Source organism: Trachinotus anak, unplaced genomic scaffold (genome assembly GCF_046630095.1).
Source record: "Trachinotus anak isolate AG129_WGS33_773 ecotype Australia unplaced genomic scaffold, CSIRO_AGI_Tana_v1 ptg000019l, whole genome shotgun sequence".
Lineage (NCBI taxonomy): Eukaryota > Metazoa > Chordata > Actinopteri > Carangiformes > Carangidae > Trachinotus > Trachinotus anak.
In genome coordinates this window covers 24,431,204-24,457,187 of record NW_027273870.1, presented here as the reverse complement: position 1 = coordinate 24,457,187, position 25,984 = coordinate 24,431,204, and the positions used below count along the sequence as shown (strand labels likewise).

The following is a 25,984-nucleotide window of genomic DNA, read 5'->3' as shown; positions in this document are numbered from 1 at the left end:
ACACAGACTAGACATAAAAAAAAAAACTTTGTCAGTAACCAAAGTTATGAATCAAATTTTATCCAGTTGTATCAGTTCAACAATATTGTTAAAGAGCAACTTAAAACATACTTGTAATGATTGGCTTTTCACTGTATCTTATTTCTTATATGCAGGCAGTTTGAGGTGTGACAGTGAGTGTGTTGAGTGAGTGCGTCAGTCTTTGTTTTCTGCTTCGTGACAAAAGGTCACAGCTTCCAATTCTCCACAGAGGCAGCGCCTTTTAATGTCTCTGTCAGACTGTGAAGTGGCAGCAGCAGAAAATGAAGGAGGATGTAGTTGCCACTTACTCATGAACAAGCACAGATACTCCCTGTTTTTGCTGCTGCAGCTAGAGTTTAACTGTGTTGAATGTCTGCCACTTGCTGTGGGAAGCAGAACAAATCGTTGTGCTTGCCAATGCATGATTCTTGGACAGACCTGTGCAGGTTCCTTTTGGCCAAGAAAAGGGTAAAAAAATGTTTTTCTTCCAGTAGTTTAAACATTGAATGAAGGTGCTGGCTAGGCGAATGCCAACACCTTCATTCAAGTTTAGAATGCTGAAAATTTAAAAAAAAGCCAAGTGTTTTACCCAAAAATAAGGTTTAAGCAGCCTTTTTCTTTCAGCAGCTTCAACCTTGAATGAAGATGCTCGCTAGGTGAACGCCTTGATGAACAGCTTCAATCAAACCCAACCTTCCTCTCAGTCAAAGTGTTGCTTGTGTTTTTGCAGCCAATCCCATTGATGTCCTGAAGGTCCTGGAGCTGTCAGAGGACATGGAGGGTGTGTCGTTGGAGGCTGGTCTGTGCACCAGCAGGAAGGGCAGAGAAGAGACAGACCTCTCCTTTAAAATCGACAAGAAGATTCAACTGAGCGCGCCCACCAAGCAACTCTTCCCTGGTAGGTTTAAATATCGTGGGTTTCTTTGATACAGAAACTAATTAAGCTAAATGTAGGTATGGATGTATTTGGTCATTAAGATCCTGTGTCCTAATGTGTTTGTTTGTATGTCTGTGTGTGTGTGTCTGTGCATCCATCCCCACTAGATTCACCATTCCCAATGAACTTCTCAGTGATGACAACAGTTAGAGCTGCAAAAGGCTCACAGGTCTTTCTCCTCTCCCTGTATGACATGCAGGTATGCATCATACACACTACATTATCTCAGTCTAAACGGGATATAGCCAAACATAAAGAGCCTGAGCACACTAACAAAAAATTGCCATTTTCATTCTATCCCATCATCTATCTTTCCTTCCCTCCTCTGTGTCTCCATGTCTCTCAGGGCACACAGCAGCTGGGTCTTGAGGTCGGCCGTTCTCCTGTCTTCCTGTATGAGGACCATGAGGGGCAGCCACCTCCCGAACTTTATCCCACCTTTAGGAAGATCAACCTGGCTGATGGCAAGTGGGTAACTGCGCACACACCAGCACTCACACACACACTTTTGTGTTTGCCTTGTGTAGAAGTTATTAAGATCATTTAAAGGCATGCAGAGCCATAATAAAAAGAGAAAAGAATGTTAATTAAACAACATGCAGGAAACCATTATACGACATTCTCAGGTACTATTTAAATCACTTAAATCACATATATTAAAACACATGCTACAAAATTTCCCTCATCATGGCTGCTGCAGGATTCTAAAAACACTCTCTTTCCTACCAGATGGCACAGAGTAGCATACAGTGTGGAGGGCCAGTCTGTGACTCTCTACCTGGACTGTGACAAGCTGGACACCCTGGACCTGCTCAGAGGTCGTGATGCCCACGTCAGCACAGACGGAGTTACCGTGTTTGGAACTCGACTGCTGGACGAAGATGTGTTTGAAGTAGGAATGTGTGCATTTGTCTCAGTATGTTATGTAATGTGATATGGAGGCAAAGAGTATAGTGAGTAGAGTTGAAACTGCAACACTGTTTCACATAATAAAGGGAAGATCATCATCTCCAGATCATTTACCTTGTTAAGTGTAAAGTTTGGCTTTCATAAAAACCAAAAAAACTTGGCAAAAACTACAAAGAAAGAAAACACACAACACGTTTTTTGTGTGGTAAGGAAGTGTCTCTGCCTGCTGTGGCTTGTTTGATTTATCCATCAAATTGTGACAAGTGGATGAAAGCTTTTCTCCTTACACTGCCGTCCAGTGGTTATTTGGATGTACTGCACTTTCACCACTGCTCCAAAACGTGAGTGCCAGAACCCTGCAGTAAAACTGCAAAGTTTTTAAATGTAAAACAGATAAAACATTAAAAATTAAAGAGCTGCAGTTTAATATAAGTGTTTATTCTTTGAGCTCATCAGTAGTTTAGCTTTTTTGGCTTTTCAACACCTACTAACTGCTTAAACCCACAAAACCCTGTACATTATTCACAATAAGCACTGGAAAAATCCTTCCCAAATCTGTAGCTGTGTAAAATCTTTGTAGACTTTTATGAGTTCTGTTTCTGCTGCATCCTCATCAGTGTGAAGTCATTTTGATGGATTTCAAGTGTGAACTCTGACCTTTGTTTTCAGTGTCAGGTGGTCCATCTGTTTAACTGAACAACTCCCAGACAGTGTTTGGCTTGGACTCCCTTCCATGTGTGCGGATCATGTGTGTGTGTGTGTGCATGTGTAGAATAGGAGAAAGAGCTTGTGTCTGTCTGTGGATTTAATGTGCTGGCACCACTTGAGACTGAACGTCTTAAGATGATTAACTGCACGTCAACAATCCAGTCAGCCTGTTTTGTCACTTTGATCTGGCTAAATTAACAAATCCAGCCAAAGATAAAGACATGGGGGACACATGGATATCACATGTCATTCATGTCATTAATGACATAATGTGAAGTGACACTTTATGTTTGTCAGTGATGCTCATATGGTTTCACTAACACTCAGTCTTGTTTGGGTGTGTTATTGTGACGCAGGGAGACATCCAGCAGCTCCTGATCGTCGATGACCCCAGAGCAGCAGAGACGTACTGCCAGGACTACATCCCAGACTGTGACGCACCTTTGCCCTACGACAGCATATTATCAGAGGCCGAGGAGGTAAGTCCCCTTCTAACAGCCAGTCAGAGAAGACAGAGAGAGACTTGCACCACATGTCAACTTGAAGATTTGAACAGCAAATGGTCAGAGATCATATCAGCCACCTGGGATAAAGTCATTTGGTTAGCGGGCCCATTCCTTACACAACACACACTGGAAGGCATTTCACGTGTTGAATGTTATAAATCCAGACTGTTGTTGTGAAGTGAAGGAGCCCTGAAGGTTTCATTTGTAAGAGGGAAACTATTACAGGTATTTATGTACAGTTTAGAAGGTAGATATGACAAAAAGATGAGCGATTATTTTCTGTCATACATTTACACTAAGAAATCCTCTGGGTAAACTGAATTAAAAGGTCACAGTGGGCTGTGAAGAAACATCTGCTTCATGGAGAGTTACTCAGATATTTAGCTTAACACCATTTTGTTTCTAGTATACTGTAAATACAGCATTTGCATGTGCAGATTATATCTATATCAGTTTTTTTTCTTTCAAATTCAGACAAATACATACACACTTAAATATCTTATCACTAGCTGTTAGTTATGAAACATAAAGAGCTGCTAGTGCCCACTGAGCTCTCATCCTGACTTTCTCTGCATCCCTCTCTCTTCGTAGTGAGATAATACTACATGGCTTCTTGTTCCAGTATCCTTTGCCAGGTTCTGTGTGCCAGTGCTCTGCACTCCTGGGAAAGGTTTCAAATCCTCTTCCGCTGCTTCTGTTTGATTCATCATCTGGCTTACAGCGCAAAACACTCCAGGATTCCTGGTTTATTGTGTTCAGATATAAGAATGTTTTTGTAACATCACCAGAAGTGCATTCAGTTGGAAGAAGTTAATGGAAAACATAGGACTGAGGCACTGATGAAGCTGTCATGCTGAAATGTGCATGCCTCAAAGAAACCAAAATAAAAAATATTGAGCCCATTCCAGCTGTTGCTGTACTACGAAGAACCCATGCCACACTTTTCTTGGAGTTTTGATGATATTCTTCATTTTGTGTTTCTGATATCTCAGTGGGCATTCTTTATGTCCTAAAAGTTATCTGTCTGTTTCCATTTCCATGTTGTTTGTGTATATAAGCAAAGACTTACATGTGCTGACATCATGCTTCACCTGTTGGTGGGTACGTTATCATCTGTTTTCATTCTTTCATGGTTTTTAGGTGGAGAGAGCACCCAGGAAACACGTGGTTGAAGAGTTTGAGGAGTTTGATTACAGCGATCTCTACGATGACATCTCTGTCTCCACGGTGACCGCAGGTCCTAATGTCACAGAGTATGAGGTGAGACTCAACAGCTCAGCTTCGTGGCTGTGTGCGTTTGCATTTCCACTGTCTTTTTCTGACCCTTATCATTTTGTTTGTTGGACAGATTGTAGAGTATGAAGACTATGACAACACCACAGATTACTACCATGTGAATGAATATGAATATGAGGAAGAATACGACGAGCGTTACGGACCAGCTGAGAGAGAACGGGAGTACTCTCTTAACACACAGGTACAAACCAAACCATTAAAAACTAAGAATTTACTCCACTTTAAATGAAAGGAATCCTGTGTGGAGAATAGAGAATTAGTCTTCTATGTCTCTTATTCATCTAAATTAATGCTGCATATGTGTCTACCCATGTCCTCTCATTAGGATATACCAGAGAAAGGACAGAAAGGAGAACCGGGCTCCTTGGGAGTGGTGAGAAAAATACACACAGGTTGAAAAACACACACACATATAACCACACAAGGGCTTGATATTGAACCTCAAAATATTTTGAGTTACTATGCAGATATTTCCTGATGTCAACCAGGAAAACAGTTTAATGCCATAGTTGTTTAGGTAAAGTTCCTGTACACTGTCTGCATTTCTTAACATAAAGTACTGAAAAGGTACAGTTTAAGTCCAATAAATTCTGATACATCAGCTTGAAGATATTGTCAGCTAATATTGGCGTCTAACAGATATTGCAGACGTATAAATCTTGGCCTAGATTTCAGCTGATAAGAAAGAGGAAACTGCAGTAGAGAAGTATCAGAAACGTGTGAGAAGCAGTGACATATTCTGTTCACCACAAAGCACTGACAAATATAGGTGGGTAATATGATGACAAACAATATGCAACGTGAAAACAGATGAATGTGTTTTCCATCAGTGATTTTGTTATGTTGCATATACCGTGGTAACTGTCTCTTTAATATTGTAGGAAATAATGCAAATCAGTGATGTGGACAATTTTATGGCGGTGTTGGAACTGGTTTTTGCATTAATGTGATTAAGTACTTTGGTTTTGCAGGTGTTTAATTTGCTGAATAGGCCAAACCTATCTGATTATTTAATCCATAAACAATCCTCCATTGATTTTCCAGAATATTTAATGAAATAATATATTTTTATATGCATTAAAATGCCACTAGTGCTTTTCATATGATGAAAAAAAATTCCTGGTTGTGTTAAGAATTTTATCCATATTTCCCAAACCTACAGACTAGTTAATTGTTCAATTGTTAAATGTCCTGACCTGTACATGATTGTTCAGTAAACCAAATTAAAAGCATCTTCATCCAAAATGTTCATATGTTATGTCTATGTGAAATCTAATATATTGATATTGATATTTTTTTAACTAAAATACTGACATTGACCTAGAAGTTTTTGTCTGGTGTTTAAGGAGCACTGATATTAAAATGTTAAAACAAAACCTAACCCTAAACCTCAACCTAAATGTCTGCAGGGAACACAGATTACAGGACCACATGGGCCTCCAGGACCTGAGGTTAGTGAATGATTACTTATCTACCTTGAAACACATTTTACCTTAATCTTCAGGTAAGAAGACTGTGTTGCACGTGGGAGAGATGGAAATAAGTGGAGCTGAAATGACAAAGTTTCATGTTTTTTTTTGGAAATTGTTTCCACCACTCTCAGTTGACTGTTTGCATTATTGTCTGTGTGTTTGCAGGGAGAGGCAGGGTCTCCTGGAATCACAGGACCAGTAGGACCTCGAGGAGACCCCGGGGAGCTGGTGAGGACTGTCCTCTGATTAATGTGTAAGTGACTGATTCCACCACATGCTGGTGTCTCTATATAACTGTCCTCCTTTGTCTCCTGTCAGGGCCCTCCAGGGCGGCCAGGACTTAATGGAGCTGATGGGATACCAGGTCCTCCAGGCAACATCATGCTCATACCGGTAACATGAAAACACATCTGTGTTGCCCGAGGCCTAACAAACTGTAGTGTTGTTGCCGTGGAAGTTATTTGGCCCTATTAACCCTTAACAGAGCCTCAGGGCAAATGGGAATGTTTGTATGCTGTAACAGAGAAATAGCTCAAATTACACAAATTAACCATTTGTTTGTCTTTGCTAGTATGCCCCCCTCTTCCCTTAACCCTCCAGAAACCATCTACAGCATGTATTCTATACAGCTGACAATCAAGTGTACTTCTTCAGTCTGCTTCAAAATATATTTGTCTGCTCCAATTTATGTGTGAACACGATTCTTTGTTTACTGACATCCTGAATAAGATGTTGACTTGGGTTGAGAGCTGATGAATCTGAAGGCCGCAGCTTATGATTCACATCATTTTCATACTAAAACCAGTGACTGCTCATGCTCTGCGTGGAAGCATCTGCGTGTGTTATGCTTCTTCAGTTATCTATTTGGACTTTTATCTTAATTTCACCCATCTGTAGAGACTTGAATAGCAGTGCTACATACTGGCCACTGGGTGGAGTATTGAGTTTGACTTAAGAACATCTTTTGTGTGTGTGTGTGTGTGTGTGTGTTTGTGTGTGTTTGTGTGCTTGTCTGTGTGATTATGTATGCAGTTCCAGTCTGGCGGTCATCCAAAGACAGGCGCTGTGGTTTCTGCACAGGAGGCGCAGGCCCAGGCCATCCTGCAGCAGACCAAGGTACTCAAACTCCTGAAACATTACTTTACATCTTAAACACATAAAAAAGCTGATGTAGAACTACTGCAGTTTGTGTGTCACTGTCTGACTCGTCCTCCTCCCTCCTCTTCTAGCTGGCTATGAAGGGGCCTCCAGGACCACTCGGCCTCAGGGGGAGACCTGGACCACTGGTGAGTGAGGCTACATCACGTCGTCATTTTAGTGTGCGGTTTGAATCCTGATTCAGAGGACAGGGGGTGCAGGTGAAGGGTGAATAATCTGCTGGAGAACAGACTGCTGAGGGTTTTGTTTTTTTTTTCAAAACTAAGTACAATAAAGTGATATAGTGTTTGGTCATTTTATTCTAATACTTAGTGGGAATAATACATTACTACAAATAGTGAATTTAAAAAAACCTACGCAACCTGAATGTTACTGTGAAAACAATTAGCAGTTCAGACCAACAAGTGCATCACAAAGCAGCAGAACACACGTTGGATATTCTGAATCAGAGTATCATCAGGTTTAAAATACATCTTTGCAGTGCCAAAATTTTGGTTCAGGAACTCACACCCACAGCAGGTGGAGGGCAGTGGACATGGAGTACAAGACATGAAGTTCCTGTAGTAGCAAACACACACACACACACACACACACACACACACTCAGACACGTGCAGACAGTGGAGTGCAGACTTCTTTAGACAACTGAATGTTGTTAATGTTTTTCCCAGGGTTTACCAGGTCCCTCTGGGCTGAAGGGCACCAGCGGAGAGATGGGGCATCCGGTGAGTTAGCTGGTTGTCATGGCAACACACTCAGCAGCACTTCAGTGAAACTCATTAGAGAACTAGCTTGACTGTCACCTGCTACCTTTCCACCTTTTCTCCCTAGGGTCCTCCAGGACTGCCAGGTATCCCAGGTCAGAACGGACGACTCGGGAAAAGGGTGAGACTGATTACTGCTGTCTTTTCTCAGTCAATAGCATCTTATGTTCTCATTTCATAGAACAACCGTGAAATAGACTTTTCTCAATAACTAAAACATTTACAGGATGTCAGTGAAGAATCTGCCATGTCTAACTTGTGTATGTATGTCTTAACGTGTGTGTCTGTGTGTGTGTGTCATTAGGGTCGACCTGGTACTGATGGGGGCCGTGGTGCAATAGGAGAGGCTGGAGCAAAGGTGAAGAAGACCTGATGTCACACTTTTCACTTACTCACTGCTCTGTCTTTCGAAAATATGACCCCATCTGTCTGTTTATACAAATTTCAGGGGGATCGAGGGTTTGATGGCTTGCCTGGTCTCCCTGGAGACAAAGGACATAAAGTAAGTTAGCTTATACCTTTAGGTAGTCAGTACTGTTAAGCTGACAGTTAAGCTGACAGTTCATGAAACCAATTACTACTTCTATGTGTGTATTTTCTCAGGGGGACAGGGGGAAACCAGGTCCTGTAGGTCCTCCGGGAGAGCCAGGAGAAAAGGTGAGAGGTCATGGCGGTACTAGGTATTCAAGTTTCTGCAGGCCTGTGTCTCTGTATGTAATTATTAATGCTCAAGTCTTTCACAGGGCTCTGAGGGGCCGCCTGGGCCAAGAGGACAACCAGGTGATGCTGTGAGTGTTTACACCCAAAGACACATGTATTAATATGACTTGTTAAATAGGCACTCCACAGATTTTACATATCAGTGTACTTATCATGCTTAGTACTACTCAGTCTGATAAAACAGTTGTATAATGTCTGTTGTGGCTCTGGAGGAAGAAAATAACCCTCGTGATGTTGTTGTAGTTATCTTATCTTGGATTGATACTTCAAATTCATAACAGAGAGCCTGCTTTATAAACTTGGGTCATGGAGTTTGAGAGACATTGGTGTTTACAATTCATCTAAATCCAATGAAAGATGCTTTCAAAATAAATAATAGGAAATGTAGGGTCCAGTGGTTTTGGAGTGCGACCCATCCTAGAGACTCAGTGTCGGGATATGTCTGCACCTGCTGCAGTCTCTTTTGTATCCCCCAACTTTAAGTATTCACAATACTGAATCACTAAAGTACCACTTACAATTCCCAAATAATGAATACCCAATTATGTCATGGTAAGAAACAAGTGAAATTTAAGATTATGTAGCTAATTTCTCTTCTAATATACCAACACTCCAAAACACACATGCATTTCTGTTTAATAAAGCCTGTTATCCTATCACAGACAAATATATATCCTTGCACTACACTTTTGTACTGAAAAGGTCTCTCACTGACCCACTTACTTTAATTGAAGCCTAATTCCAACCTTAATCCCAAAACCAAGTCTTTGATCCTCAGATGATCAACTCAAGAAACTCTTCCAAAAATGTCACTCTAGGATCAAAAACTTAAATTGGTCTTTACAGAGATAGAAGTAAGAGAGCACACACACACAAACACACACACACACACACACACACACAAACGTGATTATATTCCATTATATGTAACTGTGATGTGTATTTCAGGGCTCCAGAGGTATGACTGGCCCCAGAGGTCGTCCTGGTCCCCCTGGCCAGGCTGTGAGTGTGAACTTTACACTTTGTTACACAACCACCTCTGCACACACACAACATTCACAGTCACACACATTAATCTCTACCCATAATAATGCTTAATCATAATGTTAAACATGATGTTATGTAATTCTTATCTCTACTGTCTCTCTGCCAAATACATCACATTTCCAAACACCTGAAGCAGATTCTTTCTAGTTTGCATAATTTATGTTTGCACTTGTGGCAACACAAGTTTGCACTTGTTAGCATCTGATAACACATTGAGGAAATGTTTTTTCATTTGTTTGAATAACACATTAATACCTGCTGTTGGTTGATTAAGCATTAAACACCAAGGAGCAAGGAGGTGGTAGAGCCACATCAGTCAGGTGGCTGATAATTTTTCATTTCATTTAGTTTTAGTCCCAGGAGGCTCATGTAACCAGCCTCAGGGAAATTTCTGTTGAAGATAGAAGTCATGTCTTCTATCTTTAGTCAGACAGGAAAAAAATGTTTTCGGAAAACATTTTTCATGTGACAGAAAAAGACACAGCCAGAAAACAAACCCCATACAGGGAATTTAATACATGCATTATAGAGCTGACAGCTTCATTGTTTGCTATTAAAACCTATTCATCCACCTCCACTGTCCTGTTATTTTTGTAATAAAAAGCTGCTCTCATTTCATCAGTGTTTTTATATGGAGGCCAAACAAGTGCACTCAAGGATGCAGAAGTAAAAATGAGTCTCTTTTATTAACCGTCATTTTTTTATCTCCTCGCAGGGAATTCGAGGAATTGATGGGGTTCAAGGCTCAAAGGGAAACATGGTGAGTATAATGAAGGTAGTAGGTAGAAGAGCCTGATGACAAATTACTTGCTATAACATAATTTCCTGTTTGTAACAGGGACCACCAGGAGATGTCGGAGCACCTGGTCAGCAAGGCAACCCCGGAATCGTGGTACGAGCAGAGCACAGATACTCACAAAAATAAATCGACCACATGAATGCATACACAGAGATACTAATGCTGCACCTCTCCTACAGGGATTTCCTGGTCCACAGGGGTTAGTGGGGCTGCCAGGAGAGAAGGTAAGACACTTTTAGTTGGATTTTAGATCTGGACTTCAGAAGTCATGATTAATTGTCTGGTCTTTTTTGTCTGCAGGGGCCTCAAGGGAAGAAAGGGATGCAGGGCTTACCTGGAAACGATGGGCCCCCAGTAAGTACATGTATACTTTTCAGGTTCATACCTCAGGGGAACTCTTATTGACATAATGCATTCCCTAGCCCCTAATCCTAACCTTAAAATCACAACTACATGCTTAACTGCAGTATTGCCCTCTCGTCAACAGGGTCATCCTGGAAGGGAAGGAACTGGAGGTGAAAAAGGACTGCCAGTAAGTCTGTTGTACATTATGCATCTGTCTGTGTTTGTGTACAAAACATGCATGTTGTGCTGCTGTAGTTACAGTTGAAGACAAGGTGTCAGTCATCTTAATGTGTATGTGTTTTCATTTATAGGGTCCTCCAGGGGTGCAGGGGCCTGTTGGATACCCTGGACAACGAGGAGTTAAGGTAGATATGCAAATCAGAAGATCTGACACTGAACACTGGTTACCAGGGATATTGGGAGTGAAACTTAATTTCAATACATTCATTTGCACATATTACAGGACACAGTACAATATCCAAGGAGTAGGATTATTTGTTTTTCATCATTTGTTTTTATAAACCCTAGAAATCTATATCCCTGCCAACACTATGACAATAGCAAGAAAATATTGTGTTTTTTAATATAGAAAAAAAAGTTTACCCAATTTGAAGCCAGGTGGAGAGAAGTTTTACAAGCATTGAGTACAAAAATCCCAGACTTTAAATTGGTAACCTGAGAGGACAGGGTGACAATATCGAGGTCAAGGTCATAGTGGCCTGACTCAAATGTTTAACTTTCAATTAGCTGGATGCTGATGGAAATAAACTGAATATGAAGATAAATGTCAGCATGCTAGCAGTTTTAGATGCTTGCAACCACATGCTAATGTCACAAACAACCAGCAACATTATGTCATGTGTTTTCTACTTTTGTGTTGATTCCAGTTTTGGTGTATCTTTTCCTGTTTAACAGGGAGCAGATGGAATCAGAGGATTAAAGGGAAGCAAAGGCGAGAAGGTGAGCGATACAGGAAACAATCTGTGCTCATTCAGGATGTCTTGTTGTGTAAAAATATCACATTACCCCCACTGTGTAACGTTTTATGCATGCTTTTTGTACTCCCATCTGTGATTTTATGTTGTTTGTTAAAGTGTGTGTCCTGCTGTCTCCTCCATTTGGCTCTGTCTGCAGGGAGAAGACGGTTTCCCAGGCGCCAAGGGGGAGATGGGAGCAAAGGGGGACACTGGAGACAATGGACTTCCAGGTGCCCGAGGAGAAGATGGGCCGGAGGGGCCCAAAGGCCTGATGGGTCCTCAAGGAGAACCTGGCCTTCTTGGTACTTCTGGAGAGAAGGTATAAAGCTATGTTAGCAAGTGTAATGCTAATCATAATTGATAAAAATGTTCCCAAGTCATCTTGTACAAAAAACTTGTACAGGATGAGTCACACTGTCTCTTTTTTAGGGGAAACTGGGAGTTCCTGGGCTGCCAGGATATCCAGGACGTCAGGGGCCAAAGGTAAAATAAATACAATAATCAACACTTACCGGTAAATTAATGTTACAGTGAAACATTTAGTGGGTATCATTCATACAAAGTGAGTGATTGTCGATTCCACCTCCCCAGGGTTCTGATGGTTTCCCTGGTTCACTGGGAGACGCAGGAGAGAAAGGGAAAAAAGTGAGTAGAGGGTTTCAAATCATGATGATGATCTGTCAGGAAATCAGACTTTGTCCATTCATGTTCTATCTTTTGTGCTATTGCCCAGGGTCCTGCAGGACAACCAGGAAGTGCAGGCCAGAGGGGTCCAAATGTGAGTGCTGTGTCTCAAAACATTCCCCAGTCCAGTAGGTAATGAATGGCACTTCTAAAATAAGGTCCGACAGGTGACTAGGAATTGAGGGCCAACATCCTGGCCCCCTCTTGTAGCAATCCTCTCTTCCATTAGAAGACAGTCTTTTTAGTTTTCTGAAACATTTTTCCTCCATGTTTTGAGCTACATTGCTCTTATCTCTTATACTTCACTGGTGTCCACATCCTGTCATTTCAACATAGATAAAAGGATTATCTTGTGAGCTTTGAGCTGGAGCTTCCAGGATTTGACAGTGTAACAAATACTTATGGGACATGTTGTTGAATGCTAATTGCCTTTTATCTTGGTTAAAATGTGTTTAGGAAGAGGCATTACAGCCTCATTTAGATTAGATATGAACATTTTTGAAGATTATGGAGTAGCCTCAATGCACATCTGCTTCCATACACCCATAATATGATAGCTACACAAACATATATATATATATATATATATATATATATGGCCAGTATGGTTAACATGTTTGAGTTAAATGTCCTCAAACTATTAGATGGATTACCACACTAATGTCTTTTTGTTGCAGATCACTTACTGTGCTTTTACAGGGTGCCTCTAATTAACCAATTCACACCACACCACACCACACTCACAACACAATGAACACCTGAACATGCACTTTATGGAGGCTCACTACTTAGTGAATTGGGTTTGGATTATTTTCAACCACAACTTTCGTCTCATGTCAGTAAAAGTCTGGGAACATCCTGACTTTGATCTCACTCTTGTTTCTTCTTCCACAGGGTGCACGTGGTTCCAGAGGGGCAAGAGGACCCACAGGGAAATCAGGAGAAAAGGTCAGATGACTCTCTTTGCAGTCAGTAGAGACACCCCATCCTTCTGTACAGATCGATGAATAGATTTACTCTATTCTCTCCCTCCATCGTCTCAATCTTGCTTCCTGCTTACATGTTCACAGGGTGCCTCAGGACACGATGGGCCCCCAGGATCTCCTGGAGAGAGGGTAAGAAAAACATTGTTAATATATGACATTGATTGATTAACTGATTGATTGCCTGTTATATTGGCCGCATTATGTTTTTTAGGGACCTCAAGGGCCGCAAGGAAGGAATGGAGAGCCAGGACCTAAAGGATCAAGTGTGAGTGACAAAAAAAAAAAACATTTATACATAAAATATTGGCAGGGGACGGTTAAAAAATGTTCAGTGTCGGTACTGACACAATAACAATGTTATTAAATCAGTTTTAACAAAAAGAAAATTACAGTATACGTTAAGGTACAAATTTTTGTTTTATTTTTTTAGACGCCATTTCCTTGCGAGGTATCGAATGACGATCCTTGATCCTTGTTCCTTGATCCGCCATAGTATCAAAACAATTCAGTTGGTCCATAAAAGTATTGAAATTCGAGGCCAGCCCTACACAAAATAACACACAAAAACAAATTTAGACTTGATTCATTAGTCATTATCTTTATCTATCATGATAAAGATTAACTCCACCACTACACACATTCTGATTATTGGAAAGATCAATAAAATTGAAAACACCTATGATACTTTATGTTAAGGTTTTTTTTCTGGTTAATTAAAAGAATAAAAACAATATTAAATTTGATTAATTCATTTTTATTTAAGACCAAAACAGGAACAAATCAAGTCCATAAATCAATCTAAAATCATCTACAAGCCTTCACAGTCTCCCAAAAACTAATTTAGGTCCTAAACATTAGCAAACAGATGAGTTTGTAAGTGAGTATCTTATTTTCTCCAGTCCCAAAAACATGATTTGGTCCCTAAAAAAATTTTTGTAATTGTTTTATTGAGGCTTTGAGGGCATTTCATTGTGGCGCAGGCTGCATGATACCAACATTTCATACTGCTTCAAGTCACTTTCTAATTAGACTTGTTCAATTTTTCTAAGGTTGCACTGGATAGAAACCTGAGTCATATGCTATGAATCATCTACAGTGGCCTCCAGGGAACAGGGGACAGTTCTTGGTTTTATATTTGAATATTTGACAGCTCAGTGAATAAAAAGCAAGCAGGGTGAAATGCAGCAAAGGTACCTCTGATTATTCAGACCAGTTTTCATCTTTCATCTGTCTTTCGTCATTCATCTTTAACTTCAGAGACATTACATGAACTGTGGGAGCCAAGTTTTGTTCTGAGCACTAATTAATTTCTCGCCTTGGCCTTGGCATATATGTGTGTGTGTGTCTGTCTGTCTGTGTTGTGTGCATGCATTTGTGTGTGTGTGTGGTTTTGTGTGCACGCATTTATGTGTGTGTAGGGTCCAGCTGGGAAGGATGGACTTCCAGGTCACCCAGGTCAAAGAGGAGAGCCGGTGAGTGAGGTCATGAGAGGTCATCAGTTACTTCACTTTTTCTCTGGGAAATGGTCTTCACCACACACACACACACACACAAAAATATGTTTTTCTTTGACTGTGGCCGTTTTGTGACTGCAGGGATTCCAAGGGAAGACAGGACCTCCTGGACCATCAGGTGTTGTGGGGCCACAGGTGAGTTCAACAGTGGGAATCACTTTGGTTATGTAATATGTGATATATCTCTTTCCTTGTGGTTTATGTCTGTATTAGTGTAACTGACCCAACCACTTGTGTGTGTTTCAGGGCAAATCAGGAGAGTCCGGTCCAACAGGGGACCGAGGTCACCCAGGGGCACCAGGGGTACCTGGAGAGCATGGTTTGCCCGGGGCTGCTGGGAAGGAAGGTGGAAAGGTGGGTCCACACAGTTGTGTCACACTGATTATTATCATATCATACAGTAGAGTCATTATTTGTGTTTTGATTTAACAATGTTTTTTTTTTTTTTCTCAGGGTGACCCAGGATTACCTGGGACATCTGGGAAGAACGGTCCTACAGGACTGAAAGGGTTCAGGGGGAGCCGAGGAGTGCCTGGAATTATGGTAACACACAGAAACACAGACCACAATCCGAAGAAATTACTTGATTTCTTAATATTGTAAATAATATAAGTGATCTTTCCAGGGACCTCCTGGTCTGAAAGGAGGAGCAGGACCTACAGGATCCCCAGGAGCCATAGTGAGTTAGAGTCCATCTCTTTAATTTCTACAAGTCATGTTCAGTGTACCTTCCAAAATCTGTTTTTCATTTATGAAATAAAAGAAGTTGTGCATTTTTTTCAGTGTAATATTAGTTAAGTTAAATTAGACGATGATCACTTGATTTCTGAACAGAAACTTTTATTTCATGATCAAGACCAAGAATTGCAAGGAGCAGCATGTGATACTTTCTGTCCATAGGGTGCAACAGGTGAGAGGGGCCCTCCAGGATCAGCTGGTGCCATCGGACAGCCTGGTCGGGCCGGGGCAATAGGAGGACCTGGACCAATGGGAGAGAAGGGGGAGCCTGTAATTACATCTGTCTCTTTTTTTCCATTTTACTGTATTTTGTGCTTTTTAAAATTATGTCTTCCCCCCAGACTTCTTTTTCAGTGAGAGTGTATTTAATTGACTCTCTTTTATGTTTTCTGCACATGATACATATCAGTATGGATGGAAAGATAAATCTGCCTTGGATCAACTGTTTTTATGAGTGATTGTGTTTACAATTTGCCTGCAGAATAACATGTAAAATGTGTATGTTTGTGTTCCAGGGAGAGAAGGGTCCTATTGGACCAGCAGGTCAGGATGGAGATCAGGGAACTGTAGGGATGCCTGGAGCCACGGGTCCTGCAGGACCTCCAGGAGATGATGGGGATAAGGTATTCTGTGTGTCTCTGTGAGTCTGAGAGGCAAAGAGAGAGTGTGTGTGTTTGTGCTGTGGTAATAAAGTGTGTGTCCTCTGTGTGTATGTCCACAGGGAGAGCAGGGAGGCCCCGGGCAGAAAGGCAGCAAAGGAGACAAAGGGGAAGCAGTGAGTGTACAACTGGAGAAATTATACTTCATAATCAGAATAGCTCTCATTTTGCCTGAATATCTCTCTCTCTCGGTCTCTTTCCACAGGGTCCTCCAGGCCCCACCGGCACACAAGGGCCCATCGGTCAGCCAGGACTCCCAGTGAGTCTGCTGTTATTTCTGTCTATTTTTTTCAGCGGCTTCATCCACCCATCTATCCATTAGCTATACCACTTATCCTTTGAGGGTTGCGGGAGGCCTGGGGGCCAATCCCAGCTGACACTGGGCAAAAGCGGTGTACACGTGTACACACAGCTCTGACATATGAGATACACAACCATTCACACTCACATTCATGTCCATAGGTCATCAATTAACCTAACCTGCAGATTTCACCCCTATCCCCCAATGTCTTTCTTTTTTAACTGTATCAGTGTTAGAAGAGAACTTCTTCCTTTGAGTCTGAATTTAACAAACATTTTACAGGCAAAAAACTTAGTCGAGGCTATTTTGTTTTCGTTTCAGTATTAAGTGGATTTGGTGTGGAATTATTTTAGATGAGAGAATACATCACTATTTTTACTCTTTCATCCTGCCGCTCTTCTGTCACCACAATACTTTCCCTGTCTGAAGTTTTTATGATGCACCTGTGTACTGAGGAAAAAAGCAAAAACATGGCCATGATATCAACCATGATGAAATCAGGTTTCTCAAATGCCCTACTCCAATTACAGAAACATGACGCTTAAGAAATGCTGCAACATAAAGCATAAAATGTCAAAGCAGCCACAGCAACTACACCAGCAAGAACAATGAACTCAACTGTGAAAGTTGCCAGGAGAGAAATAGGAGTAGACAGCAAGTGTGCTCGCTTGAGGAAGATGGATGATATAGTTTTTAAAAATGCAGCACAGCAAGAATAAAGGCATTTTATACAAGAAGAATGCATGACACCGATCAGCTTTTGACCCACATCTGGTCCACTTATAGGTGACAGCTGTGAGTCTGGTCACTGTTTGCAGAGACTCAAGTCTGCACTGTAGTTCAAAAAGTTTCACTGATAAACCACAGATTTACACTGAGTTACATCATATGACCAAGTCAAGTTTTTGTTTTATGTCTCTACTTCTGTAGAGACAGATCTGCAAGATGCCCATAACAACTTCTTCAACGTCTTTCCCTCATTAACTGAGAGCCTGCTGGCCTTTCACCAATATTATTACCATATAAGTAAAGACATTTAACCTTCAGTCATTTCAAAGTTACACATTTTTTTTTCCACTGTGTCATAGGGTTTGGATGGAGAGCCAGGTCCCCGGGGCCAGCAGGGCATGTATGGTCCAAAAGGAGATGAGGGACTCCGTGGGTTTAAAGGCTCTAGAGGACCAACAGGATTACAGGTGAGATTTGTTCACAAGTCAGGCTGCAGACCACTGAAGTGATGTTTTCTGAAAATATGGAGTGACCTTGGAGCTCTACACTAATCCTTTAATCCCATGTGTGTTTTCCAAGGGCATGCCAGGCCTACCAGGAGAAAAGGGTGAGAGTGGACATGTGGGACTAATGGTGAGTTTACATCCTGTGTAAAGGGTCATATTTTTTTCACATTACATTTTCTTTCATTTACACAAATTAATTAGAGACCATGGACTTAGAAGGTGACAACAATATCACATTTGCAGCTGGTAATGAGTAATTCTTATATTATTTCTCCAACATCACATACCTGGTTTTAGGGTCCACCTGGGCAACAAGGCCCCACTGGCCCTCAAGGACCTATTGGGGGACAGGTAAGTCTGACAGACATATTTATGCATCTTCATTTAGTCAAGCACTTGTTTTGAAATTGGACGAAATAATATGATCTCTGTGCTACTCAGGGTCCGAGTGGTCGAGTAGGAATGATAGGACAGCCAGGTGTTGTTGGAGAGAAGGTAAAAAAAACTGACAAGAGCACATTTTAGTTGCACATTACAATGTTCAAATAATTGGTCTCTTTCTAGATCTGTTGCACTTAATTTGTTTCTTTATCAGGGGGAGGATGGCGAGGCAGGTGACCCTGGGCCAGTTGGTGTTTCAGGAAGACTCGTGAGTTTGTTTGCTTTTTTTTTGGGCCTCTTTGTGATCAAAGACATCGTCGACCATTCTCCTGTGCCTCACCCTTCTTTATGGCTGACTCTGCTCCGTCATTACTTTAGGGAGGAAAAGGAGACCAGGGTGAGAAGGGAGATACAGGGCCTCCAGGTGCAGCTGGTCCTCCAGGAGCCAGGGGCCCCCCAGGGGAGGATGGAGCCAAGGGCAATGCTGTGAGAACCACTCACACCAAAGCTATAACAGTCTTCATTACTCTGCTGTTATGTGCTATACGATACAATGCAACGCAAAGCACTGTAATACAGTATGAATCTATATGATGTTCAGTAAACTTTAGTACAGTGTGTGGTAAGATAAGATACTTTACTCTGCACTGGCTCAGAAAAGGTAAAACATAGTGAGGAAATATTCGACCAAGTGAGTAAAGACCGAATTGACCTGTTTTATTATTTAAAAAAAAAAAAAATATATATATATATATTTTGTGTATATATATATATATATATATATATATATATATATATATATATATATATATATATATATATATCTCTCAAACGAATGTATAAATTCTGTAAAAACAGGTTTTTTAAATTTATATAAATAAAATCTAAATTTATGTAAATGAAAAATATCCATTTTGTTGAACTGACCGCTTTGCACACGTATAATTCAATGAGGCAGTAATGGAGAACTAAACTAAACTCATGCTGAAGCTAGCTCACTGGCAGATTCAATGACTGCCATCTCAACTTTTGATTAAAGTGAAATTCATGTAATTTGGTGAGTTTAAGTTACCTTTAAATCACATATTATTTCAAAATATTCAGTTGTACATTAAGCTGAAAGAATACATTTTCTTAGTAGATGATTTTTCCTTTTGCATCCCATGAAGATTATCCAGAGAAAATAATCTGTCTAAAAAGGCCTAACATGAAGTTACAAATTTTCTGTTACAGTTTGTCAACCAAACTTCTCCAGTTTACTGCTGCTGTAGTTACTGCTCTCTGCCTTTGTAGGGCAGTGCATGATTCAAAACGCATTTATGACACTCTGTTATATACAATATCACCAGCTCAAGTTCTCTCGCTCTCTCAGGGTCCTATAGGCCTCAATGGGGACCTTGGACAGCAGGGAGAGGCTGGACCCAACGTGAGTGCCTTGCCATGCTCTTTGTCCTCCTTTTTCCCTTCGTCCTCTTCATCCTTTTATTCTAACTGACATCCCTTTGGTAGTTATGGGGCTGTCTTTTCCAATTGCCAGATCAAAAAGATCTTTAACTGGGAAAGAACACATGAATTTCCTTCATCCAAAGATGTCACAGCAATATTGCTTTTTGATATGTCTTTGATTTGCACCATATTTGCAGGAACAGTTTGGTGTGTAATATAAGGAACACTGGTATGAGAAAATGAGGAACAAGCCAGACTTTAAATAAATCAAAGATTTACACACAGAACTACCATATATTAAACATAATTTGGAAAGAAGAAGAGAAGTCTTGTGCAAACCTTGTGTGCTCACCCCAAGACTGGGTACCTTTACCGCTGGCAATTGAGGTAGAAATTTTTCATTTCACTAGGACATGTACAACAGCTTAATGTGTGAGTATTTGGAAGGGTTTAGTTAAAGCATCCTGATTTGGTTTAATCTGTGCCTGAGGTGATAATATGTTGAGAAGACTTTTTAAAAAGAAGGTTTTTGTTTTGGCAAGATATGTACAAAAATCATGGAGTGCCTTACAGTGGAGCTACAAGGTACTCTTGACTTACATGATGCTCCATAATATCTCGGTTGTTGTTTTCTAGTATCTTGTAAGTCCAAACAGGTTGAGCACCATGTGGTGGAGAATACTTAAAACAGATCAATTAATCAGGCAATCCTTTACCTCTGCTCGTTTTGCCTTTAAAACATCCTCAACTTTAATTTCTGTTCAAAATTTGTGTAGTTTCCTCTGCCCACCATTTTTTTCTCATCAGGGTGTGGATGGTCTGCCTGGGTCTAAAGGAGACACAGGAGATCCTGGAAAATCTGTGAGCTCTACGTCATACACCATACACTATGACCTATATTCTTTAAGCATTAAATATGCTGTCAGCAAACATAATGACTGGCTATATAACCTGTTTGTTAAATTTCTCAGGGACCACCAGGAGCACCAGGGGAACCTGGACCATCTGGACCTCCTGGGCGAAGGGTGTGTATTTCTGTGTTTGTCAGTTCCTCCATACACCTTTGATGCACTCAGACTCTTCATTTATTATTTCCTGATAGATTAAGTATAAAATGAAACCCTCTTCCCCTGGTTGTATGAGGTTTTTTTCTTAATGCATTATCACAGTGTGTGTGCATGTGTGTGTGTTTATGACAAATTCAGGTTAAAATGTTTTAAAATGTTGTTCATCAGGGCCACTTGGGGAAACCAGGGAAGGAAGGAAAGGCAGGCCTGAAAGGAGCGAAGGTGAGTGTTAGAAAAAACTCTCTGAATCATAACTTCTGAGTCCTAACAGTTTCTGAAGGTCACCCTGTTCCCTGTTTGTTTCAGGGTGCTTCCGGCTTGGAGGGTCCCATAGGGAAAAAAGGGCCTGTGGGTGCCCAGGGGCATCCTGGCAAGCCTGGCCCCCAGGGTCTAAGAGGGATTCCTGGCCCTGCAGTAAGTTAATTTAACAAAAACACTGAATGAATCAGAGAATCACAGAAAAAGATCAAGTTAAGAAATCATTTCTGCCACTGTGTCTTTCTCTCAGGGTGAGCAGGGTTTAAATGGACCACCTGGCCAAACAGGACCACCGGGTCCCATGGTAAGATGATGTCAAATATCAGTTTTCAAAGGTTTTTCATTACATAATGAAGAGAAAAATCACAATTCCAAATTACATGCATCAAGCAGTTTGGCTTTTTTGGAAATATGCTCATTTGCCTTTTTGCTGAGAGTTAAATAAAAAGATCAATATAACTCCCATGTCTGTATGGTAAATATAAATCTCCAGCCAGCATCCTGTTAGCTTAGCTTAGCACAAAGACTGGGAATGCTTATATTTAGAGAACAGACACAAGAGTGTTGATTTTTCTATCTACCTCTCACTAAGAAAACAAATAAGTATATTTCACAAAAAGAATTATTCCTCTAAGAGAAAAGATAAAGAACGAGTTTACTGATAAGGCTCAGTTGATTTCTTTTGCCTTTAAATTAGAGGCTTATGACCCTTTACCATCAGTTATATCTCTGTCAGAGAAGTGAACTAATGGGTTTTATATGCACAGCTTGTGTCTGACCTCATCACAACTTCATCTTCTCAGGGTCCACCGGGATTACCAGGACTAAAGGGAGACCCTGGCAAGAAGGGAGATAAGGTACGTGCATACTGTATACACATAAATATTTACTCTGCCCTTAACTGTGACTTTGACTATGATCTAATTTGTGATATCCGTGCAGGGTCATGGTGGTCTAATAGGTCTGATAGGACCGCCAGGAGACATTGGAGAAAAGGGTGACAGAGGACTGCCAGGAAACCAAGGACTACAAGGTCCAAAAGGAGATGAGGTGCGACAAACATACACACACACAAGCCTGGATTAAAAACCAGGCGATGTAGGCAACCTGTCCGCAGGTTTGTCTCATGTAAGTTGGTTTGTGGTAGTTTTATTTCATGCTTTTTTGAGGACTGTTATGTTCCTGTATGCAAAACTCAATTCACTATATACCACAGCAGAAACATAAAATATAATTTCTTTTATTAATTCAAATTCACTCTAATGTTCACCATAAGGCTACTGAATGTTGTCTTTGGCAGCAGGTTAATCTGTGTTTAAAAGATAAGGCTGGCGATATTCTCTATTTCTTTGATTGTCATTAGAAAAGATGAAAAAGAGCATTTTCCTAACAAATATGTCCCTTGATCTTGACGAGAGCAACAGGCAGGGCATGATGGTCAGAGAGTTTGAGAGACAGATTAATGCATTGTTGGTGTTGATCTTTTCATGGGTTCTCTACAATAATTCTCCCTCTACAAAGTAATGCCTTGTTGTAAGTGGTTCAAGCATCTACAGTAGGTATTCTCTTTATCTGACAGGGTCCAGTTGGCCCATTAGGTCCCCCTGGTCCTCCTGGCCCCACAGGCCTGTCTGTGAGTACACATGATTATATGGACATTACATGACTTACGAACACGCATGATTGTTAGTGTAGAGTTTGCTGGAACATCATTCATCCCATCTCCATGTCTCTCCTCTTTCAACTCCTTATCTCTCTCACAGGGTGCTATTGGTCTAAAGGGCTCTAAAGGAAACCAGGTAATTGTGATGCTCATTGTTTTATTACAATAATCAGTGCTATTACATTACACTACTGGTCAAAACTGATCATTTTGCTGTTTGTGTGTGTGTGTATTTAGGGTCCAATTGGCCCCAGAGGAGACAATGGTCCTGCAGGACCTCCAGGACCACCAGTGAGTTCTGCTTCCAGACATTTAGTACATTCAGCAACTTTACAGACTTCATGTACTTATCTGCGTGACTTCACCTCTACTCTCCCCTTCTCCCTTCACTTATTTCCTTTCTTTGCCCTTCTCTTTCCTCTCCTCTCCTCTCCTCTCCTCTCCTCTCCTCTCCTCTCCTCTCCTCTCCCCTCTTCTCTTCTCCTCTCCTTTCCTCTCCTCTCCTCTCCTCTCCTCTCCTCTCCTCTCCTCTCCCCTCTTCTCTTCTCCTCTCCTTTCCTCTCCTCTCCTCTCCTCTCCTCAGGGACTGCCAGCAGCAAGAACAGCCCCTATGCCAGAGCGAGGACGGAGAAGGAGAACTCACGCCTTGGTGGATGGTGCTGCACTTGAACAAGAGGAGGAGGAATTCGATGGAGGACAGGAGGACTGGATGCAGGGGGACCAGGCGGATCAGGACGGTTTGATGAAGGAGAAGGAGGGCCAAGGCATGGAGGAAGTGTTTGCATCTCTGTCCTCTATGAAAGTGGACGTGGAGGGTCTGCGTAACCCACAAGGGACATATCACAGCCCAGCCCGCACCTGCAAGGAGCTCTGGCTCCTCCACCCAGAGCTCCCCAATGGTACTTTATCAGTTTGTGTTTCTGGCCATCTGTTTATCACAGCTGTTTGCCTGCATGTCTAGACTCATTTTCTCCCCCTGTCTTTCTCTTTCTCACTCTCTGTGACTGTGTGTTTTCTTCTCCATTCAATATCTCCTGTCTCTGCAGGATTCGTCACACTTTAGTTTTTTTTGTTGTTGACAGTGGTATTAGCCTTGAATTTTTTTGACCCCTCTGCCCCCACCTCCCTCTTTCTCTCTATCCAGGTGAGTACTGGATAGATCCCAACCAGGGTTGCCATAGAGACTCCTTCAAAGTGTTTTGTAACTTCACTGCACAGGGAGAGACATGTCTGTACCCTGACAAGAAGTTCCAGTCGGTTAGTTTACATGCAGAACACACACACACACACACACACACACACACACACACACACACACACACACACACACACACACACACACACACACACACACAAACACACAATGGTAGTTATTAATTTATTTATTTTTAGGCATTTGATAAACTGTTCAAAGCTAACAGGAGCCTTTGCCAAAAGCTGTATGACTTAGAGAGAGATTAAACATTATTTAGTCATCATCTGTTTGTTGAACATGAACCAGATTTTTTTTTGTTTGTTTGCCATCAGGTGAAATTAGCTGCCTGGAAAGGGGAAAAGCACGGCACGTGGTACAGTAAATTCAGGAAAGGAAAACAGGTATGGTGTGATAATTTTGCATCCTCTCAATGTAGCTACAGCACTTCATGGTAAAGGACTTTGAATGTGAAAGAGTTTAATCACATGTGTAAACACTGCTGCAAATGTAGGACACATTTTTTGCCAGCTCTGAAGAGCACTTCATTTTCAAAGCAGCGTTTGGCACACACTGTCATCACTGTGTCTAAAAAAAGTTCTGCTCAGTTTTTATGAGTAAGACAAAACCATCACATCAGCTGAACTGAAGTTAAATGTTTGGCAGCAATCAGATCATATTAGTGATGAACACACCAGGAGCTGTTTTCTGATTTACTAACAAGCTTCAGCTAATTTTCTGTGTTATAGACCAGACAACCCTGCTTACTGCAGTGATAAACAACAAGGGGTGCATTTATGCCACAAGGCTGAAGTTTCTTTCTATTATAGCAGAGACTCAGGTTGGTACATTCAGCTTGGCCTGTTGGTCTAATGAACAAATTTGGCTGTGTTCAAAGGAAAGGAAGCCTGCAAGGGTTCTTGTCCTTGCTGCTCCGCTGCCAATTAAGTGAATTTTAAGCGTTAAGTGGTAGCTTAGTGAGGAGTGCAAGGAGCAGAATTTACAAGTAAATCCCAACCGACAGTGATATGATGGACATGTTTAATACTGTCTAAGAGAGAGTTGACAAAAACTGCTAATTGGTGTAGAATCTTTTATTACTCACATTTGTAGCAGTGTTGCAGCAGTGATGCAAATATCCCCTTTTCATGGGGATTGGACTTTTAAGCTGCAGCTCCTTTTAAAATTATGTTGAAAAATATTTTAATATTTGTACCCATCAATTTTGTCTACCACTTTACCACAGACTGAAATATTGCCGTGAGTTTTTATGATATTCATGATCCCTAAAGTAAGAATCCCACTGACTCTGGTGATTCCAGACCTCTAGGACCAACAGCAGGTTGACATTTTTATCTCTTAGTAAATTGTCGTCACAATTGTAGGATCAAATTTCATTTCATTTAGAACATATATCCATGGTTTTCAGAGAATGGATCCTCAAGCCTTTGGTAATCCCCTGACTCTTCCTGTAGCACCACCACATGGCATTTTTGACATTTTTGTTTTTCAGTGAAACTTGTCAATATTGGATGGATTACCATGAAATATGATACAAACACATTTCCCTCAGGCTAAATTGTAATAACTTTGATGATCTCTAAATTTTTCATGTCACAGTCAGCATAATAAGACCAGCACACCCCAGGTGTTTATCTAAATCCTGTAATTTTCTTAGTTAACCATGATGTTGCTTGGATGATATCATCAATGTTGTACCCATATACACCTCTCCCTTTGTCATGTTAGCTTGATGAAGTCCTGACTCTTTAGTATAATAAAATTTAGTCATAATGGTAAGTTGCAATTATAGGACTCAGTGTGCACTTCTGTATATTTCATTTTGTTTACTGTATTTATCTTTGACATTGGTATGGTGTTTATGTGTGTGTGTGTGATTCTGTTGTTCTGCTCCAGTTTTCCTACTCTGGGTCAGATGGCGTTCCAATCCACATTGTCCAGTTGAACTTCCTGAAGCTGCTGAGTGCGACGGCCAAGCAGACCTTCATCTACCACTGCCTCAACTCCGCCGCGTGGCTGCACACCGCCACCTACGGCCACGAACACGCGCTGCGCTTCAGAGGCAGCAATGGGGAGGAGCTGACACATGAGAACGCACATTACATCACTGCACTGTACGACGGGTGTCAGGTGAGTAACACAGACATAAATTTGAGCGTGAACACATGCACATACTCCTAC

At 41.2% G+C, this 25,984-nt stretch overlaps 1 protein-coding gene across 2 annotated transcripts in view; it reads left to right on the top strand.

Annotated features, from left to right (window-relative positions):
* LOC139637136 (collagen alpha-1(XI) chain-like) overlaps positions 1 to 25,984 on the top strand; it is a 41,856-nt gene that overhangs the window by 14,345 nt on the left and 1,527 nt on the right. For both annotated transcript variants that reach the window (XM_071505688.1, XM_071505687.1), the window contains exons 2-65: positions 752 to 919; positions 1,066 to 1,157; positions 1,305 to 1,426; positions 1,688 to 1,850; positions 2,932 to 3,054; positions 4,222 to 4,341; positions 4,430 to 4,558; positions 4,703 to 4,750; positions 5,787 to 5,828; positions 6,015 to 6,077; positions 6,168 to 6,242; positions 6,882 to 6,965; positions 7,079 to 7,135; positions 7,678 to 7,731; positions 7,838 to 7,891; positions 8,075 to 8,128; positions 8,219 to 8,272; positions 8,374 to 8,427; positions 8,514 to 8,558; positions 9,439 to 9,492; positions 10,253 to 10,297; positions 10,376 to 10,429; positions 10,516 to 10,560; positions 10,637 to 10,690; positions 10,824 to 10,868; positions 10,993 to 11,046; positions 11,597 to 11,641; positions 11,816 to 11,977; positions 12,088 to 12,141; positions 12,250 to 12,303; positions 12,392 to 12,436; positions 13,237 to 13,290; positions 13,413 to 13,457; positions 13,540 to 13,593; positions 14,747 to 14,800; positions 14,924 to 14,977; positions 15,089 to 15,196; positions 15,296 to 15,385; positions 15,468 to 15,521; positions 15,743 to 15,850; positions 16,096 to 16,203; positions 16,302 to 16,355; positions 16,445 to 16,498; positions 17,629 to 17,736; positions 17,849 to 17,902; positions 18,073 to 18,126; positions 18,217 to 18,270; positions 18,371 to 18,424; positions 18,535 to 18,642; positions 19,529 to 19,582; positions 20,410 to 20,463; positions 20,574 to 20,627; positions 20,838 to 20,891; positions 20,976 to 21,083; positions 21,178 to 21,231; positions 21,731 to 21,784; positions 21,870 to 21,977; positions 22,507 to 22,560; positions 22,691 to 22,726; positions 22,828 to 22,881; positions 23,174 to 23,489; positions 23,735 to 23,847; positions 24,118 to 24,186; positions 25,700 to 25,933. In XM_071505688.1, the coding sequence (XP_071361789.1) occupies positions 796 to 919; positions 1,066 to 1,157; positions 1,305 to 1,426; positions 1,688 to 1,850; positions 2,932 to 3,054; positions 4,222 to 4,341; positions 4,430 to 4,558; positions 4,703 to 4,750; positions 5,787 to 5,828; positions 6,015 to 6,077; positions 6,168 to 6,242; positions 6,882 to 6,965; positions 7,079 to 7,135; positions 7,678 to 7,731; positions 7,838 to 7,891; positions 8,075 to 8,128; positions 8,219 to 8,272; positions 8,374 to 8,427; positions 8,514 to 8,558; positions 9,439 to 9,492; positions 10,253 to 10,297; positions 10,376 to 10,429; positions 10,516 to 10,560; positions 10,637 to 10,690; positions 10,824 to 10,868; positions 10,993 to 11,046; positions 11,597 to 11,641; positions 11,816 to 11,977; positions 12,088 to 12,141; positions 12,250 to 12,303; positions 12,392 to 12,436; positions 13,237 to 13,290; positions 13,413 to 13,457; positions 13,540 to 13,593; positions 14,747 to 14,800; positions 14,924 to 14,977; positions 15,089 to 15,196; positions 15,296 to 15,385; positions 15,468 to 15,521; positions 15,743 to 15,850; positions 16,096 to 16,203; positions 16,302 to 16,355; positions 16,445 to 16,498; positions 17,629 to 17,736; positions 17,849 to 17,902; positions 18,073 to 18,126; positions 18,217 to 18,270; positions 18,371 to 18,424; positions 18,535 to 18,642; positions 19,529 to 19,582; positions 20,410 to 20,463; positions 20,574 to 20,627; positions 20,838 to 20,891; positions 20,976 to 21,083; positions 21,178 to 21,231; positions 21,731 to 21,784; positions 21,870 to 21,977; positions 22,507 to 22,560; positions 22,691 to 22,726; positions 22,828 to 22,881; positions 23,174 to 23,489; positions 23,735 to 23,847; positions 24,118 to 24,186; positions 25,700 to 25,933 (4,953 nt within the window). In that variant the 5' untranslated portion in view covers positions 752 to 795. The remainder of the gene's footprint in view (positions 1 to 751; positions 920 to 1,065; positions 1,158 to 1,304; positions 1,427 to 1,687; positions 1,851 to 2,931; positions 3,055 to 4,221; positions 4,342 to 4,429; positions 4,559 to 4,702; positions 4,751 to 5,786; positions 5,829 to 6,014; positions 6,078 to 6,167; positions 6,243 to 6,881; positions 6,966 to 7,078; positions 7,136 to 7,677; positions 7,732 to 7,837; positions 7,892 to 8,074; positions 8,129 to 8,218; positions 8,273 to 8,373; positions 8,428 to 8,513; positions 8,559 to 9,438; positions 9,493 to 10,252; positions 10,298 to 10,375; positions 10,430 to 10,515; positions 10,561 to 10,636; positions 10,691 to 10,823; positions 10,869 to 10,992; positions 11,047 to 11,596; positions 11,642 to 11,815; positions 11,978 to 12,087; positions 12,142 to 12,249; positions 12,304 to 12,391; positions 12,437 to 13,236; positions 13,291 to 13,412; positions 13,458 to 13,539; positions 13,594 to 14,746; positions 14,801 to 14,923; positions 14,978 to 15,088; positions 15,197 to 15,295; positions 15,386 to 15,467; positions 15,522 to 15,742; positions 15,851 to 16,095; positions 16,204 to 16,301; positions 16,356 to 16,444; positions 16,499 to 17,628; positions 17,737 to 17,848; positions 17,903 to 18,072; positions 18,127 to 18,216; positions 18,271 to 18,370; positions 18,425 to 18,534; positions 18,643 to 19,528; positions 19,583 to 20,409; positions 20,464 to 20,573; positions 20,628 to 20,837; positions 20,892 to 20,975; positions 21,084 to 21,177; positions 21,232 to 21,730; positions 21,785 to 21,869; positions 21,978 to 22,506; positions 22,561 to 22,690; positions 22,727 to 22,827; positions 22,882 to 23,173; positions 23,490 to 23,734; positions 23,848 to 24,117; positions 24,187 to 25,699; positions 25,934 to 25,984) is intronic.